At 48.1% G+C, this 19,284-nt stretch overlaps 1 protein-coding gene across 1 annotated transcript in view; it reads left to right on the top strand.

The window, feature by feature from the left end:
• Positions 1-4,761, top strand: part of Mlxip (MLX interacting protein) — a 63,684-nt gene extending 58,923 nt beyond the window's left edge. Inside the window, 1 exon segment of the mRNA NM_001427251.2 lies at positions 133-4,761. Coding sequence (NP_001414180.1) covers positions 133-254 — 122 coding nt within the window. The 3' untranslated portion in view covers positions 255-4,761.
• Positions 4,762-19,284: the final 14,523 nt, after the last annotated feature.

The following is a 19,284-nucleotide window of genomic DNA, read 5'->3' as shown; positions in this document are numbered from 1 at the left end:
TTCCCTGCTGTTGAACTCTGGCCGTCATCCTTGGTGCTTGGGAATTACTGTATAGGGTTACATGCGTGAGTTTGCATCCTCTCATTCTGGGGCTTGTGTGCCCAGCTGACTGAGGCCTTCTCTGTCTCACAGTGGTCCTGAGTACCCTCCGGCAGCTGAGTACCACCACCTCCATCCTGACAGACCCATCCCAGCTTCCAGAGCAAGCATCAGAGGCCATTACCAGGATTGGCAAGAGATCGGGGGAGTCCTAAGCTTAGTTGGCATGTGACTGCATGAAATGCCTGGAGATGCCCCTCCTACCCTTCCTGACACCACCTCAGGGCTGCCCATTGCACTGTCAGGATGCCGTGCTCAGGTCTGAAGCAGGTTTGAGGCCTGCCAACAGCAGTATCCCATCCTGGGAACCCATGCTGTGACCTCCTATTCTGTGACCTCAATCATCAGTCTCCCCTGCATTTGGGGTGGCCCAGACAAAGGGAAACATCGGCTGTTCCAGTCCTGTCCTCCTGGTGTCATGTGGTGTCCAGGGCCCGCAAGTGCAAGACAAGGAGACAAGCCTGTTGCCGCATGTGGGGTCATCCAGGTCCTTCAGAATTCCTTTCCTGTGACTTCCAGACTTGGCCCGTGTCACATCCTTATCTACTTGTGCTCCACTGGCAAGCCCTGCAGTTTTTGGCCTCTGTAGCAGCAGTGAAGTCTCTTCATTTCTTGCAACCCCACTGGCACCTAATCCTCTGGGCTACTGTTCCAACCTCTGCAGAATGGAATGTACCCTCCTTAGTGGATTCCACTGACGGGGAAATCTCCACAACCCCTGAGCCACGTGGAAAATGGTGAGTGTGGAGGCCATCTGGACAGGATGAAGGCAGCAGCCATTCAAACCTGCTGTGCTGGCTCAGAAACTCCCTAGGCAATGTCTTCTCTATGTCTTAGCTCGGTCGCCATGACGTTTCAACATTGCCAGGGCCTCGGCCTAGAGCCTCTTAGGCCTCCCAGATGGGGCCCTTCTGCGCCTGTTCTCCACCCACTTGTACTCTGCAGTTGTGGAAGAGGCAGATACACTCCTGGGACGGCCTCCCTTGGTTTCAGCCCTCCAAGGTCATACTCCATGTTGCTGCTGTCATCCTGGTCTTTTATCTGAAGTTTAGCTGGAGCTCCAAACCAGGACAGTTCTCAGACCAAAGATGTCATCTTACTAAAGTCTGTTTCATCTTGTATGAAGAGGAAGAAACAAACTGCTCTTAGGCAAGATGTCAAGGAGTCAGCCCTTGAAACTATCTCCAGGCTAGCTGGTAAGGTGCTGTGCTCAGATTTGAACCAGTGGCGTTTGGAGGGTGGCACGTGTCTGAAGGTTCAAGTGTCCCGATGTGTGTTACAGATGGTGGAGACAGAAGGGTTAGGGGAAGGGAGCACTTGACCCTCATCCTTCTCTGCTGCCCCTGAGAGGCTGCAGGCGGTATGGTGTGGTATGGTGTAGTACTCTGCAGCACTCGGCCCAGTAAAGGGCTCCTCCTGGAAGAATGTGCTTTTCTGTCCTGCCGTGACACCTAGAGCAGGCAGCAGGCTTTTTCTTGGACTCTGTCCTCCTGGCCTTGCCTCACCATGCTGCCTGTCCTGAGAAGACCACACGAAGAGGGGAGCCCAGGATGACCCCTGAATTTCTGATCCATTTGGAAGCTCCTGCTGATGCCTAAACCTGCTCTGGACTAGGTAGTTAGAGGACAAAGAAAGGGCAGGGGCTGCTGGCCATGTCAACATTTATGCTGAGCCCCTAACCAATCGCTTGCTTCATTGTCTAATTTCTGTCCTGTATGGGAATGGTTTGGTGGCCCTCGTCCCATGCCCCAGAACGTGTTTACAGGTGGGGGGAAGAACACAAGGCATGTAGGCTGGACCTTGGCATCTCCACCAAGCACCCCTTCCGTTCCCAAGGACAAAGTGAAATTGTTCTCCAGAAGGTGAAGGCCGCTGTGGTAAGAAGGAAGAACTAAACCACTGCTGTGAGGGTCGCAAGAAGTCCTCCTCCTCCTCCTCCTCTTCTTCCTCCTCTCCCTCTTCCTCCTCCTCCTCATCCTCTTCCTCCTCTTCTTTCTCCCCCCCCCCCCATGCCACACGACACAGGCCACAGCATGGCTGTGCAGGACTTTGGTTCTCTCCTCCCCTTGTAGGGGAGTAACGTTTTTAAAGCTCTATGGGGTATAAGATTGGCCTTTTGCTTCTCTGGCCTACCTCTCCCTTTTGCTGAGTTAATTTCATCTTGTTTCCTCAGATGTTTAAGGCTGTTGTTAGTTTGTGTGAAACTGGGGCTAGGGAGGGGAGGGGGCAGGGGGTAGAGGGAGAGAGAGAGAGAGAGAAAGTGTGTGTGTGTGTGTGTGTGTGTGTGTGTGTGTGTGTGTGTGTGTGTGTGTTGGCAGACTTTGTTAAGTGCATGCTTATTTTGTTTTTGAGAGTGACTCCATTTCCTTTCTCTTGGTGCTCACCTTTGCCGTGGCTGTGAGGCCACAATGCTTTAAAACTCTCCTCCAGGAATGATTATTTCTACCTTGGAGCTTTTCTTGTTTTGAAATCTTGCCTGATGAACCTGCCCAATCAGAGGGTCCTGGCCTTGACCTCTGTTGGACACCAAGGCCGGCATTTGGAAATAGCCAAGGCCACCCTGCCTAGAGTCTCCACTGGGCGCTGACCACATTGTTCAGCTGGGGTTTGTTTACAGTTATTTTCATTCCCATTCCTGTCCCCACTCACACAGAAGAAACTTCAAAATGTTGGCACTTTGGAGAATAAGAATATCGGCCACAAAGGAGAAACCACAGAGCCACCTGGGAAATCTCTGCAGTGTTTCTGTGAAATCTGAACAAGCTATCAGCACATCTGCTGCCTGTTCTTTCACTATGAGTGGGCACTGCAGAGGCAGGCAGGGTAGCTTTGGCTAAAATGCTTCCTCAAAGTTAATGGAGGGCTATGCACCAGCCGTCACCCCCGAAGAGGAGGCTAGGAGTGCGCCAGTAGTTCTGCACAGCACAAGGGAAGCATGGCAGCTTCGGGACTTGATGGTGACACATTGGGTCTTCTTGTAGAAGAGGCTGGAAGTGGTCAGCCAGCACGAATTCTCACGTGGCCCGATCATGAACCCTGGATCTTGTCTGTGTGTTGTCATCTATACCCCCTCCCCCAGACATGCATAGAGATCTGTCCTCTAAGGTTCTATGCCCTGACTAAGAATGATGTCCACTTAGATTCTTAGGGGACATGGCACCCATTTTCTGGTAGAGTTAAGTGGCAGGTGACACCAGGCCTGCCAATGGCCAGCAGCCTCCCGGCTGTTGGATCCTGTGGCTGCTGGATCACCTGGCCTCAGCTTAACTCCTTTTACCTGCTGGCTCTTGTCTTCCTTCTACAATGTCAGAAATCCCTTTCTGTTCATCCTATCCTGGTCTCTGTCTCGATTAGGGCCTCCTAAGAGAAGCTGAGTATATGTGGGCCTCTCACTTTTCTTTCCTGGGAGCTAGACATGCCCTCTTTCTAGATAAATAGATACAGGGCACAGTTGAAGCCCACCATTGTGTGTGGAACTTGGTTTTTTCAGTGTCACCTTGTGGTCTTGTTGACAAGGTGTGTGGACAGTGATACAGAAGCAGTCCCCTAGAATGCCCGTATTTCAGAGAAGTACAATTGGGCTTAGCCCCTGGGTGTCTCGTAGTGTCTCAGAGGAGCTGACCTGGGTCTGTGCTGGTGCAACAGGAAGCGGCAGTCACGTCGCTGTGGAAGAGTATGAAGGCACAGAGCATGTGTGAAATATGTCCCTTTAGCACACACCTCGGCTAGGATCTCCTCAATAGGTTTTGTGATCTTAAGGACAGCTGATGGGAGACACCAAGAGTGTGGGAGAAAGAAGCCTTGGGAAACAGCCCTGACCCGGTGCTGCTTCTATGGGCAAGAATAGGTCAAGCTACCTGCTCTTTCTGAGGAATGGGCCTCTCTCTTCACTAGATAGGGCTGTCTGCTTGTCAGAGCTTGTAAGACTCAACCTTCTGGAAAGAAAAGGGAACTTTCCACAGTGAATGTTAACGTGTGTGTGCATGCGCACTTGCTCAAGCCTGTGTGTGTGCATGCGCGTGTTTACTTGGTGGAATTTTATTTTTGTAAAATTCCTTTCCGGTTATTTAGTAGAATTCACCTACACCTCCCTGCCTAACGTTGGTTCCACCATTATAACCCTAGGCATAGTGAATTTGGAACTCCTTTGAGGTTCCTGAACAGGATCTAGCATTCTTGAAAGCCGAGATTGTGGAAGGGTGGGAGACACTGATTATGTATCTGTTTCCTAGTTTACATCCTGCAGGTTAAAAGGTCTCATGGCCTCAGCTAGGCTCTGTCCCTCATGGGGGAGTCCAGTACCACTCCCCTAGGCACCTTGTCACCTGAATCTTCACCCCGTGAAGGGAAAGCAGGCTTATTAGCTTGCTCTGTAGCACCCAGCATGTTCTCCTTCAAGCTCTTCAAGTTTCGGCTTCTGTGCACAGGCTAAGTGTGTGTTGTGTGTTTTGGTGATGGTACAGGGCTCCTTGAGGAGGCAGCTACACCTGGGGTAGGGTGGGTTTCATTTATACCAGAGATCCCTGGGGCTGCTCACCTGAGCCTGGTCCTCTTGAAGCCTGCTATTGACAAGCACGTTTCCACCAGCTGTACCCAACACTACAATGCATTTTTAAAACTATATTTGCATCTAAGACAATAAAATCTTATTTTTTTTGGAAAGGTTGTTCTGTGTGACCTTTAATGCTGTCCATTGAGCAGTGGGAGGGGTGAAGTAATGAGATCAAAGCCATGTGATGTCCCAGCTGGCTGGTTCCCTGCAGCCTTTGGAGATAAAAGCTCAGCCAGGAAGGTGGGTGTATGGAGTAGGTGAACAGAAGGATTCTGAGGTGTGTCCACAAGAAGACGATGGTCCTAGAGGCCTGCATGCAGAGAGAACTGATGACAGACACTGGACGTGGTGAGGACGTGGTGAGTAGCACTTACACCCAATGGTCTGGTAACACAGAGCCCTGTGCCCATAAGGTACATTGCCAGAGAATGACCTATGCTGGCCCAACAGCTTAAAAAGTGGTCCAAACCATGGTACCAACAAAGGGCATGGTGGCTCCCTGGCTCACTTGATCCAGTGTCCTAGATAGAATACTGAAATGTTGATCAATAGAGGTGTCCCCTTGTTCAGTGCTGAGTCTGTTCTGATCCTCTCTGTTTAAGTCAGAGAATTACCTTTCTTCCACACCATCTACCATGGTGTACCCTTCACCCTGACTCCTAGCACCCGGACAGAATGGCCAATGAGAGCCTGCCTCTCTGGGGAACTGCTGACTTTTTTCATGAGGTAACAGCCTAGATGTAAATCTTTTTGCCTGAAACTCTGCAAGCTAATATACAGACTCTTATCTTGTCAAAATGCCACACCTCCAAGAAAGAAAAATTTATGACACGAAGCAAGATGTTGGGGCCTTGAGAACTGGTGTCCTTCTGGAGGAAGGTGAGTGGTTCACAGACTCGCTGGGGCTAGAAAGACCTTGCTCTCCGCTGTGCCAGACGAGGTATCTGCTCTGTTCATTTCAAAGGTTTGAATCCCTCTCTGTGTGTCTGTAGGCTTTTAAAGGCTGCTACAAAAGGCAGGATTTGGAAAAGGCTGAGTTTGGGGGGGCTGAAGAGCAAGCAACAGCAGTTAACACACCCAGGATCGGCACAGCGAGGAGTGGTCAGTGCCCCCGAAGAGCCCAGTTCCTAGGTGTGTATTCAGCCCCTGCCGTGATCAGACTTGGAGCCATAATAGTGATTCACATACCTCTGAACAGTTTCAAGTTGATGCTACGCCGATTCCTGTTTTACAGACAGAGGCCAAGGCTCCACGGGCCTGAGACTAAAAGGTCATCTTATAAATGACCTGCTTGACCACCAGGTCCCAAGTCATAACCTGGATGGTCACCTTTAATGTTCTTGACCTCTTCTCCCTTGTCCTTCCTCTCAATACCAGGCATGTCAGGTTTACCTTTTCACGTTCATGCACTCTTTTTCATCCTGCCATCATCACTCCATGCCTGGTTATGTCATTTCCCAGCTGGAACACAAAATGGATGCTCCATCCCAGTCTGTGTGTCTCTCTCACAGGGACTTTGAGGGACCCAAGGCTGGTCATGTCACTCCTGTGTCACCCTTTCCCCATCCCGCCCACCCGGCACCTGCTTGCCTTTGCAACTGCATCTTTCTTTGTTCTTTGTAGTTCCTGGCACATACCAGGTATTTAACTTTTCAAGGTTTCCCCCAGGGCACGTTCCCCATTTTAACTCTCTTTTCCAGCTATTTCCATTCCCCTCCTGATCTTTCTTTGAAAATAGTTTGATCAGGAGGCCAGCCCTAGTTTTCCCTCTAATTGTGTTCCTCAGAACGTGTTTAAGATCATTCAGTTTTTCTTCCCCCTGAGGTTCTCAGCCCATTAGGGCAGAGACCCATTGCTTCCTGTTCACTGGTGCCCAGCGCACAGCTAGCATACAGCAGGGATCTAGGTAAATGGTGGATGAACTCTAGCCCCCAGTCTTACTCGCTGCCCACCGCACCTGCCGTTCCCAGAAATGGTAAAAGAATTCCAAGTTAGAATCCCAGAAGGGAGGTCAGCAGTCCGAGAGTATAGAGCCAGGATACAGAGGCTATTAACTGCTCACATAGGGAATCTTAAAGAGCTTTATAAAGATTGATTATTTGGGCCGGAGAGTTGGCTCAGTGGCTAAGAACACTTGGTACCCAGCACATAGATGGCAGCCCATGACCTCTGAGGGCACCAGCCATGCATGTGGTACACATGTATATAGAAAAAACACCCATGCACACAAATATATAAGAAGTTGTTTTTATTTTATGTGTGTAGGGGCATTTGTATTACTACACGCATGCCTGGTGCCCAAGGAGGCAAGAAGAGGGCATCGGTTCCCCTGGACCTAGCATTGCAGACGGTTTAATTACATGTGGTTGCTGGAACTCAAGACCCTCCTGAAGAGCAGCCTTCAGCCCCAGGAGTGTTAGAATCCCGAGTAATTAAGGTTTTTGCTATAAAAATGAACTCTTACTGGCATCGCAAGCATCATGCTGATATGAACTCTTCCCCCATGGTACTGGTGATAAATAAACTCAGCCTTAAGCTAGACCAACACTCTACCACTGAGCTCCACTCCTAGCCCATGATACCTTGAGATAGGATTTCACTGTATAGCTCAGGCTGAACTCACATCCTCAGGCCGTGGTCTTCAAGTGCGGAGGCTAAGCCACAGGTACCACCATTGGCTTTGAGCGTAGACTGCAGTCGAGCTTCCTGGTCTTGGTTAGCTTTTTCTTTCTTTTTTTCTTTCTTTTTCTTTTTTGAATCAGATCAGAACATAGGTTTGTGGAGGGCCTAACATTTAGTGAACATGGTTTTTTGGGGGGTTTTTTGTTTTTGTTTTTGTTTTTCCAAGACAGGGTCTTACTATGTAACTCTGGCTGTCCTGGAACTCACTATGTAAACCAGGATGGTCTTGAATTCATGGAGATCCCCCGCTCTCCCTCCCAAGTGCAGGGATTAAAGGTGTGCACTGCCACACCTGGGCCATGGACAAGTCTTTCAGAGGAGTTTCCCGTACATACAATGATGGATGCTAGAGTAGTGTACATGTAATGAGCATCCTGTACCCCCACGGTCATCTCAGGGCCAGTTTACTTCCTACCCACCTTACCCAGTTCCACCATTTTGTAGTAAACCCAGACACCGTGTGGATTTTATCTGTTAATGGCATTTTTTTTTTAAATTAATGGTTTGTAATCTCAGCCAAAGCAAATTTCCGAGTTCAGGCCCACCATGGTCTACGTAGCAAATTTCATGCCAACTAGGGCTACATGTAAGACCCTGTCTTAAACGTGCCAAGAAACAGCAGAAACTCCCTCAAACCGCCTCCCACCCCCAGGTTCAGAAATGTAGTAATTCTTGCTAAGTCATCCCAGAGCTCCCGACAGGTTACAGTAGATAAGAGAATCTGGAGAGTGGAGCTTTGTAATTAATCAGATTTCTCTTTCACTGAGTCATTAGCTAGACAACCCTTATTTAGAAAAGGAAGGAACTTTCTAAGATAAGGGTTTACTTTCCTGCCTGAATGGGTATCTCCTTATCGAGTCTGATTGGGCACACCTCCTGGGCTGTTCGGTCCCATTACAGTTGTAGTGGGGGTGGGGCCTGAGCCAGCAGAGAACCCCTCCACCCACTCAACCAACCAGCCCCATTCCACTGCAGCAGCTGCTAACTCCTGAGTTACCCGTGCCATCTGCTAATGGGGTTGTGACTGTCTTCCACTAGGTCACTGACAAGCACCTCCAGCTTTTCCCGCTCTGTCCCTTAGTCTGTAACGACCCAACGTTTTCTTTTTTCTGGTCCCCTTTGATTAATATCTGCCTACTGAAGCTGGTATTTGAGCTGGGTGTGGGGAGTTTCAACAGTGAAACTTACTGAAGATCCAGCAAATAGACATTGACCCCAAGCCATGAGGTCAACATCTGGGGGCTCTGAGATCCCACAGGCGCCCAAAGGACGAAAGCTAAGGAATGCCCCAGTGGGGTTGGGGATTTAGCTCAGTGGTAGAGCGCTTGCCTAGCAAGCGCAAGGCCCTGGGTTCGGTCCCCAGCTCCAGCCCTAGTGGTAGGAACATCTGGGCCAGAAACCACCTAAGCAAAGTTAGCCAGGAGAGCAAAGATCTCACAGGTAAAACCTGTGGAGTGAATTTCAAAGGAAGGAGTGATCACCAAATCTTAACGTGTTAGATTTTCAAGTTTTGCCTGCCCCAGGGGTTTTTTTTCTTTTCTTTTTTATTATTTATTTTTCTGGGTTTTTTTTCCTCATCACTCACCTCACTTGCCTTTTTGCATTTATCTCCCTCGCCGCTGACTCATTCCTTTCACAAGTTTTTCTCAGCTCTACTCACCAACCTCCCGTGCCAACAGTTACCGGGTGCCGAGGCTGCCATCACTTCATGGCCTTAAGGCGAGGCTCGAGGCTCTACCCCAATTCTTTCTCCTCATCACTACTCACAGTCTCACTTTCAGTGCGTTCCCCCCAAATACACAGAAATCCAACCCCCTTTTCTTCACGCTGTCCGCCTAGGCAGGTGGGATATCCTCTCCAGATGCTGCAGCTTTCCACACAGCAGGAAAGCCTGCACTATGCCAGGGCCTAGGGACTTCTTAGGGCTTCCCATTGCCTTTCACATAAAATCCAAAGTCCATCCTTGCCAGAAGCCCTGATACCCCGGCCTTCAGCAGGTGACAACAGTTACAGGCTACAGGCCTTCATCTAACGTGGATAGCCACACCTGCCTCTTGGATTCCTGTTTTGGATGTCTTGTTTTCTTTGAGACAGGGACTCTTAATTTATTCTGGCTTTGAAGTCTCCATCCTCTTGCCTCAGCCGCTCAGGTGATGGGATTATAGATGTCACTGTGCCCAGCTCTGCACAGATTATTAGAAGGACTAAATAGGCCAGTTTATAGCACCTAAGAAGACAGCGGCTTTTGTAATCCATCACCTCTATTCCTGACAAATTGTACCCTAGTCCAGATTCCTTGGTTCTTAGTAAAGGTGTGACTAAGGCTATCCTGAATACTAGATACACTTATTTATTGCTCTGTGTTTCCCAGAGTGGGTAACTTTCACCTTCATTGGTCAAATCCAAAGTGTTACTCACTGTGGTCCCAATTCTGTGCCACAGGTAAGAGTGACAGCCTAACAGACTCCTAGCTCTGATTCAAGACGGTCAGAAGTATTGGGTGTGTGGGCACACACTCTTTTTTTTTTTTTTTTTTTTTTTTTTGTTCTTTTTTTCGGAGCTGGGGACCGAACCCAGGGCCTTGCGCTTCCTAGGCAAGCGCTGTCTCTATCACTGAGCTAAATCCCCAACCCCGAGGGCACACACTCTTAATCCCGGCACTCAGAAGGTAGAGGCAGGCAGACCTCTGTGAGTTCCGGACCAGCCTGGTCTACATAAAAAGGTCCAGGTTAGCCAGCCAGAGTCACATGGTATGACCCTGTTTCAAAAAGAAGAAACAAAAACCTCAGGAAACAGCATGAGGCTTCCTTTTTGTAAGCTCTGCCCTTTCCTGTACCTGCACTCACCGTTCTCCCAGAATAAAGCTCACAGCCCCGCTTTGACATTCACCATTACACACTATCTAACACTGCCCTTTGGTTATGTGGCCCAAGTTCCAGGCAGAGGGACACTCCATGGCTTACCAGCCATACATGATGATTCCCTCACCTTTTGCCATTATTTTCTCCCCGATCCCATTGTTTTCTTCCTCCATAGTCTGCGCTGGCCTAGCTCAGCCCACTTTGGCCTTTGAACTCCCACTGGTGCTCTATTTCTGGCCGTTGCTCACACCACATGCTACTACCCTCTACTTGGTAATGTAACCCTCGGTATGACGTGTACATCATTACCCTGGCCCGAGGACAAGGACTCTATCTCATTTTATCAGACATCTATCACGAGTACAGCGTCTACACCCAGAGCACTTAGTAAGGTCATGATTTAAATCACACCTACCACTATCTGTTAGCACAAAGCAGCGGCCCGTGAAATAGGTACTATTATTACCCCACTTTAGAGATAAGGAAATTGAGGCTTAGAGAAGCTTATGTAAAAACCATCACCAAATGCTGATCTGAGCTGTAGTCCTGGGTGTGTCTGACCATAATGCCCAGTCAGGGCTTCCCCTGAACTGTAGCCGGTGTTACTGGCATCTCTGTAGAACACTTTTACATTCACCCGTTTTGTCTTCAGTGTCTGTGGAGGAGATTCTGTCTCTCATTCCAGACATGAGAGCTGAGATTGCCCTTGCTTGCATCATAAGAACACTCGGCAAATGAGGAGCACAGGGAACTTCTCCAATTTGATAAAGGACATCTGTGAAATGTCTATTGACTGGTTCCAGACAGAGTCCCCTCTAGGATCAGGGAGAGACTGGGTAGCCACTTTGGGCTGCCTCTGTTCAGCGTTGTCCTGGAGTGTCTATCTGAAGCAGTGAGGCAAGAAAAAAGAATATAGGGTGTTTACATTCAGAAAGGAAGAAGTAAAACTATTTCTTCCCTCTCAGCGCCAAGGAGAATCCTGCTTAGACCCGTGATCAGATGGGACCGACTGTGTGTATCACGGTACACCTGTAAGCAGCAAAGCCGTTTGGGTAGGTGACGTGATGCTCTACATAGAAAGCTCAAAAAGGGCACGCGCACACACACACACCCCTCTTGGAGCCAATAGGTGGGTTCAAGAAGGTTGCAGGAAGCAAGACTAGTACACAAAAATGAGCCCCATCCATGTACACCAGTGAACGGCCTGAAGATGAGATTAGCATCCTTCGGCTAGCAGGATGGTTGGTGAAGGCACTTGCCATGTAGACCTAATGACCCCGAGCGCAGTTCCCAGAACCCAAGGTGAAAGGAGAGACTAGATTCCACAGTGCTGGCACATGCATGCACGTGTGCATTGCACATACACATAAATACACAGACCTAGGCCATGTATCTAAATTTCAGGACTTTAAAAAGCAGAGTTGTAAGTCAGGCATTGGGGTGCACGCCTTTATCCCACTACTTGGGGGGCAAGGGCAGGTGGATCTCTGTGAGTTTGAAGCCAGCCTGGTCTAGATAGTGAGTTCTAGGACAGCCAGAGGTACCTAGTGAGACCTTGTCTCAAACAAACAAATAAACAAACAAAGAGAATCCAAGGAGTGAATTTAATCAAGAAAATGCAAGACGATTACACTGAATTTTTTACAAGTCGGGCACATGCCTTTAGTCCCAGTGCTCAGGAGCCAGAGGCAGGTGGATCTGAGTTTGAGATCAGCTTGGCTACACAGTGAGACTCTGTCTCAAATGATTTTTTAAAAAAAATTCCTGAGAACTATTACAATAAAAAGAAACAAACTGTTTCTGTGTAGTACAAGATGAGTAAGTGCTGGGACTACAGGTGTGCACCATAACACCCAGTAAACAAGCCTTAAATGCGGGGCTGGGGATTTAGCTCAGTGGTAGAGCGCTTACCTAGGAAGCGCAAGGCCCTGAGTTTGGTCCCCAGCTCCGAAAAAAAGAACCAAAACAAAACAAAACAAAACAAAAAAACCAAACAAACTTTAAATGCATGGCAAGTGAAATAGGCTAGACACGCGAGGTCACATATTGTACACGTTACATACAGATGAGATTTCTGGGTAGCATACATATATCCGAAGAGACAGCATCACCAAGGGCTGGGTGAAGGGTGGACAGAAAGGTGACATCATTTCAGAACCTGTTGGCGACAATCATAATTTTGTAGACATACCAATGCTACCACTTACATTGTATGAGTTTTTCTTTTGTGTTTTTTGTTTGGTTAGTTTTTGTTTTTGTTTTTGTTTTTGTTTTTGTTTTTGTTTTTTTTGGTTCTTTTTTTCGGAGCTGGGGACCAAACCCAGGGCCTTGTGCTTCCTAGGTAAGCGCTCTACCACTGAGCTATAATCCCCAGCCTTGTTTTGTTTTGAGATTAGATTTTTCTGTGTAGCTCTGGCTGTCCTAGAACTTGCTCTATAGACCAGGTTGGCCTTGAACTCACAGATCCACTCGTCCCTGCCTCCAAAGAGCTGAAATTAAAGGTACCGGACTTCAAGTTTCTTTCAATTAAAAAAAGTGTTGAAAGAAATTATCTCAGCATTTAAGAGGTTAAGTAAATCAGGAGAATCATGAGTTAGCTAGCTTGAGTTGCATTTTTACACAGAGACCCTGTCTCAAAAAAAAAAAAAAAAGAAAAAGAAAGAAAGAAAGAAATGAGGCATTCTATGTTCATGGTCTGGAAGACTTGCTCCTGTTGTAACCTGACCATCTCAAAGTGATCTGTAATCTCAATGCAGTCCCCAGTCCCCATCAAAATGTCAGCCGCCTTTCTGCAGAAATAGACAAGCCAGTCCTAAAATTCATGTGGGAAGGCAGGGAACCCAGAATAACCAAAACAATCTTGAAAAAAGTCAAAGCTTAAACCACCCTAGGCTAGATGTGACGTCTCGTACTTGATGAGGCTATGCCAGACCCTGTCTCAAACAAGACCAAACACAAGATGAAACACAGAAGAGCTGGGGGGTGTGCATTACTCAGTGATAGAGCTGTTGCCTCGCTTGTGCAAGGTCCCCAGGGCTGAGGGGGAAATTAAAACAAGAACAGAAAATAAGACTTGTCGGCAGACTATGGGGATAGCAGAACTGCTACTAAGTAGGCAGTGGGGATGTAAAATGGTGTGTTGTGGAAAGTAAGCCATGCTTCTGCGAGTAAAAGCCTGTGCAAGGGTGAGGACCTGAGTTTGAATCCCCGTATCCCAAGGAAAAAGCCAGATGTGGGGAGAGATGGCTCAGCAGTTAAGAACACTGGCTGTTCTTCCAGAAGCCCTCGGTCCAGTTCCCAGCATCCACACGGTGGCTCACAACCATTTGTGACTCTAATTCTAGTATCTGAACACCAGATGCACAAGTGGTACACAGCTAAACATGCAGGCAAAACATAGAAACACAGAAAAGAATTTTAAAGAAAGAAAACATCTCATGGCATAGCATCTCCCTGTAATCCTAGCACTCCTGCAGGGAGATTGGCGAGGGAGACTGTGCAATTCCCCAACCCCAAGCACACCTTGTCTTGAGTTTACACACACATAGGTGGTGTGCACAACAGACAAGAGACCCTGCCAAAGTAAAAGGGGACGGCCAAGGTTGTTCTCTGAACTCCACGGGTGTGCCACAATGCCTGCACACACACACACACACACACACACACACACACACACACACACACATCAAACAGGGATCCAATCATATTTCCAGAAACGTTTATTCCAACATTACTTACAGTCAAATGTGGAAACACCCCTCGAATTGAAGACTATATTAAGCTGAAGTGATCTGTTCACATCAGGGAGCGTTGCTCCATCCAGAGGAACGGAGCAACGGCTCTGACAGGGGAACTTGAAAGAAGCCAGGCACAGATTGCCGCTCACACAATCAGTGATTGTATGCACCTGAAATGCCCAGAACCCATGGACAGAACAACAGATTGGTGGCTGCCAGTGACTAGAGAGACAGTATAGAGTGACAGGTTTGGGGGGGGGGGTAAAATGTCCTGGAACTGTTATAACTGTGGGTCTGCACAGTAATGATGCATTTAATGGTCAACCTGACACAGCTTGGACTCTCCTGGGAAGAGTCAGTGAGGCATTGTCTGGATCAGCGGTTGTCTGTGGATGCATCTGGGAAGGGGGATTATGCTGATTTCCTTAGGTGACAGGGGAAGACCCCGCCTGAAAGTGTGTGACACCACTCCCTGGTTCTGAGCCCTGGAGTGTATAGAAAAGAAAGCTGGCTGAGAGCTAATATATATACATGTACATTCATCCTACCTCTGCTCTCAACTGTGGATGCAGTGGGACCCAGATACCCCAAGCTCCTACCCTTGCAACTTCTCTACGGGGCTAGACTACAACCGGGAGCTGTGAGCTAAAATAAACCTGTCCCTAAGTTTGCCTCTCTGTTTTCAATTTTGAGATTAGGTCTCAATACAAACATACACACACACATATATACACACACACATACACACACATACATATATACATACATACACACATATACATATACATACACACACATACACACACACACACACACACACACACACACACACACACACACACACACACCTGGCTTACTATATAGTCCAGAATGAACTCACCACCTTCCTGCCTCAGCCTCCCGAGGAGTACTGGAGTTATAAACATGTGACAGCGCCCCCTGCCCTAAAGACCGTTCTTCAGAGAAAAAGAGTGGTTTCTCTAAAGTTAGATTGCATAGTAATGTGATAATGATGGTAAGTTAAAAACAAACCCGAGGGGTTGGGGATTTAGCTCAGTGGTAGAGCACTTGCCTAGGAAGCGCAAGGCCCTGGGTTCGGTCCCTAGCTCCGGGGAAAAAAAAAAAAAAAACCAAAAAAAAACAAACCCGAGGATAGCTGATGTTAACAGCGATGCTTCCCTGGGGCCCTTGCAGAAGTCAGTTGTTGAGATCTGGACTAGTGAAGACTCAGAATCGAGATGTAGTGTTCTCATTGCAAAGGACTGTCATTGTGGATAATCTAGGTAGGGGCTTGGGGGCTTGGGGAAGCAACAGGGCTTTGGTTATACTATACATCATTAAACAAGAAGCCATCTCCCCTAGCACGGCCGACCTTTGGCTGTTCTGTGCAGCTGCAAGACTTGGTGAGCAGAAGAAACCGTGAAGAGTGGACTGCCTCATCTCGGAGACCTGTAAGGAGAAATGTGCGCATCCCTAACCCACTGCTTAGGTGAGAAGTCTCGGGACCACCATCATTTTACCTTTGCTGCCCATGCTCCTCGCCGCCTCCGTTTTCCTTTTCCCTAACCGCTATTTTGTTTTAAAAATTTAAGATCATATCTATTCATCTGACCGACTTCCAAAATAAGAGCACGGTAGGCAGCTCGTACCTGAAATGCCAGCTCTCGGGCAGGTTGCCACAAATTCAAGGCCAGCCTACATAGTGGGTCTTAAGCCAGCCGGGGTTACAGAGTTAAGATTCCATCTCAAAAATGATTGCAAGCAAGACGGGGCTGGCAAGACGACTCAGCAGGTAGAGGAACTCGCTGTGTAAGCCTGATGAGCCACCTTTGATCCCCAGAACCCAGGTATAGGTGGAAGGAGAGAAATGACTACTTAAGAGTTGTCCCCTGGCCTCCACATACACATTTCGGTGTGTGTGTCCATGAATACACACGTCATGCACACATAATGATAATAAATATGTTAAAAAGAAAATCTGCACGCTGGATGGATAAACATAGAAAGAGATTGACTCCCCTCCCCAAAGATGCTTTTGTTGACAGTCTTGCTTTCTGTCCTCCTGTGGGACAAAGACACACAGACGCGAGTGGCTCTGACTCAGGAAAAGATCGCTGTACGTTTTGGTCTTGTTGAGTTAGGGTCTCATTTTGCCTAGGTTGCTCTCCAACTCTGTGTAGTGCAGGCGGGCCATTAAACTTATGATCCTTCTGCTCCCACCACCCCAGACCCATGGTTACCGGTGTGTGTCACCATATTCTGTATTAGACATGGCGTCTCACACCTGTGATCCCACCCCTTGGGACGTGGGGGCAAGAGGACTGCTGCTCGCTCGACCTGAGCTAGAGACTTTGTGTCAAAGTGTTACAGCCGGCTTTTTTATCCATCGACCTCGTATTTTTACCTGCTGTTAGATAGTCTTTGAGGAGTGCTGTGAAAGCCTGCTTAATTCGTTCACATAAAGAAACGCTGCGTCTTCTTGCTCATGGCCTTATGTTGAGCTATTTGGGTTGCATGGTCACCATGAAAGTGTGCCTCTGACATGCCCTACTTTGGGAAGTGTGATTGTCTGAGAGCCTCTGATGCTGGCCCCTGAAATGTATGACCCCCGACATCAGGCCCTGCTTTTTACCAGCTACCCCCAGCCAGTGATAGTGTAGCAGGTACTGAACTGGCTCATCCTTGGGAGATATGAGACTCCTCCGATGATCAACTTCGGCTTGGTTTCCTAGCAGCTTCCTTAAACCCTGTTAATAGAAGACACACACGGGAAGGAGCCCCTGCCTAGAATCGCAGGACACAGGAGGTGGAGGGAAGAGGTGAGTTCAAGGCCAACTTTAGCTACATAGAAAGTTTGAGACAGCCTGTATGACCTGCCTTTAAGAAAAAAAAAAAGGGCTGGAGAGATGGCTCAGCGGTTAAGAGCACCCGACTGCTCTTCCAGAGGTCATGAGTTCAATTCCCAGCAACCACATGGTGGCTCACAACCATCTGTAAAGAGATCTGATGCCCTCTTCTGGTGTATCTGAAGACAGCTACAGTGTACTTATATATAATAAATAAATAAATCTTAAAAAAAAAAAAAAAAAATCAGGGGGCTGGAGACATGGCTCAGTGGTTAAGAGCACTGACTGCTCTTCCAGAGGTCCTGAATTCAATTCCCAGCAACCACATGGTGGCTCACAACCATCTGTAATGAGATCCGATGCCCTCTTCTGGTGTGTCTGAAGACAGCGACAGTGTACTTATATATAATAAAGAAATAAATCTTTTTTTTTTTTTTTGGTTCTTTTTTTCGGAGCTGGGGACCGAACCCAGGGCCTTGCGCTTCCTAGGTAAGCGCTCTACCACTGAGCTAAATCCCCAGCCCCAAGAAATAAATCTTTAAAATAATCAAAATAAACAAAAATCCTCTTCCACAGGCTGAGAGCTGCCTCCAACTTCGTCTACCCCTTCCTTCTCCTTCAGCCTGGATCAGATCGCCTTTGGAGTTAGGAAACTCTCCCGAAGCCCTCAGTCTCTCTCCATTTTCTCTAACAGGCTCCGGCTGTGAATCGCTGACAAGATTCCCACAGACACAGGCCCCTTCCCTTCTGTGGGCAAGTCTGGTTTCAGTGTGATCCCTGATGCTGGTGTAGACATGTTCATGTGCACACTTTGTCCAGTTTGGGTCAGGTTCCCTGGGGAGTCAGGTTAGGACAGGATGGCAAGAAAGTCCCGGGTTGAGGGCAGAGTCCTTCCAGAAGAGGATTGCTTGGCTGTTGGGGCTTTTGACAGGATATAACTTGAGAGCCAGCCAGCCCTCCTGTTTATTTGCCTTTCTTGGTCTCCTGTGGAGCTGAGCAGTTTCACATTTACTGGCTGTTTGATTTGTCACTTTGCATTTGACTTCTCCTGTGCTTGTGGTTCTAAGGACGTTTGAGCCCCTTTTCTCCCACTCTCCCTCCCCCCCTCCCCTTCTCCTCCATCACTCCTGCCCACAGCATCTTCCATTTCCTTTTTTTTTTTTTTTTTTTTTTTTGGTTCTTTTTTTTTCCGGAGCTGGGGACCGAACCCAGGGCCTTGCGCTTCCTAGGTAAGCGCTCTACCACTGAGCTAAATCCCCAGCCCCTCCATTTCCTTTTTACTTTTCCTCACATACCTTTATTCTCCAGAATAAGAAATTGACGTCATGGGGCTGGGGATTTAGCTCAGTGGAGAGCGCTTACCTAGGAAGCGCAAGGCCCTGGGTTCGGTCCCCAGCTCCAAAAAAAAAAAAGAACCAAAAAAAAAAAAAAAAAAAAAAGAAATTGACGTCATTCAACCATCCTTTTGTTTAGAGTAATGGCTCAGCAGTCTAGGAGCATTGGCTGCTCTTCCAGAGGTCCTGAGTTCAAATCCCAGCACCCATGTTGCGCAGCTTATAAACATCTGGAACTCCAGGTCTAAGGGAGCCAATACTGTTTTCAGGTCTCCACAGGAGCCAGCTGCCATGTGGCTTAAACTCTCCCTCCCCCTCCTTCTCCCCCTCTCCTCATCTCTTCCTTCTCCCTTTTCCTACTCCTTCTCCCCTCTCCCCTCTCTCTCCCCTCTCCCTCTCCCCTCTCAGTTTCCCCTCTTCCCCCTCCTCCTTTCCCTCTCTCCTCTCCCATTTCCTCCCCTCCCCCCTCCCCTCCCTCATCCCCTCCTTCTCCCCTCTCCCACAAATAAAAATAAATATTTTTCTTGCTGCCCACTGTGGCCCATGCCTCTTCTCCTAGCTACTCAGGAGGCTGTGGCAGGACAACCCCTTAAGCCCATAAATTTAAGATCAGTTTGTGGATTCTGGGTGTTTTGGTTTTTTTCTCTTTTTCTCACAGCTCTCTATTCCCCCGACTGTCCTTTTGCTCTCAGGGACATCCCCCGGGATACGTCAGTCCCCTCATCAGCACTTGCTGCTGCTTTGCTTCTCTAAGTCTGTGACACGGGAGTTTCTTTTTGTTATTTATTAATTTACTTGCTTAGTTTTGAGCTGGAACTCACAGGGATCTGCCTGCCTCTGCCTCCAGATGCCGGCATCAACAGGCAGGCACCACCATACACTCGACGTACAACAGTCATCGTTGTGTATTACTTTGACTACAAAACCATGCCGTGAAAGACATTTGGGGTATTTAGTTTCTCACAAAATGCCAAGACCTGCTTATTTACTCTTTAGCCTCTTTCTAGGGATTGGCCGATCGTTACCCAAAGAAATTCCATTGAGAGTTTTTTCCTAGTCGGGTTCCCGTTAACTTAGGGTTTATCACGTTTGCCGTCAGCGGTTGGCCCTATCCAACATTACTGCCTCCAGAGAAAGCAAGTATGAGTGAGATTTCTCTCCTGCGTGGTCCTT

Source organism: Rattus norvegicus, chromosome 12 (genome assembly GCF_021556685.1).
Source record: "Rattus norvegicus strain SHRSP/BbbUtx chromosome 12, alternate assembly SHRSP_T2T, whole genome shotgun sequence".
Classification (NCBI taxonomy): domain Eukaryota; kingdom Metazoa; phylum Chordata; class Mammalia; order Rodentia; family Muridae; genus Rattus; species Rattus norvegicus.
Note: the sequence above shows the minus strand (reverse complement) of the source record. Positions and strands in the feature narration are given on the sequence as shown.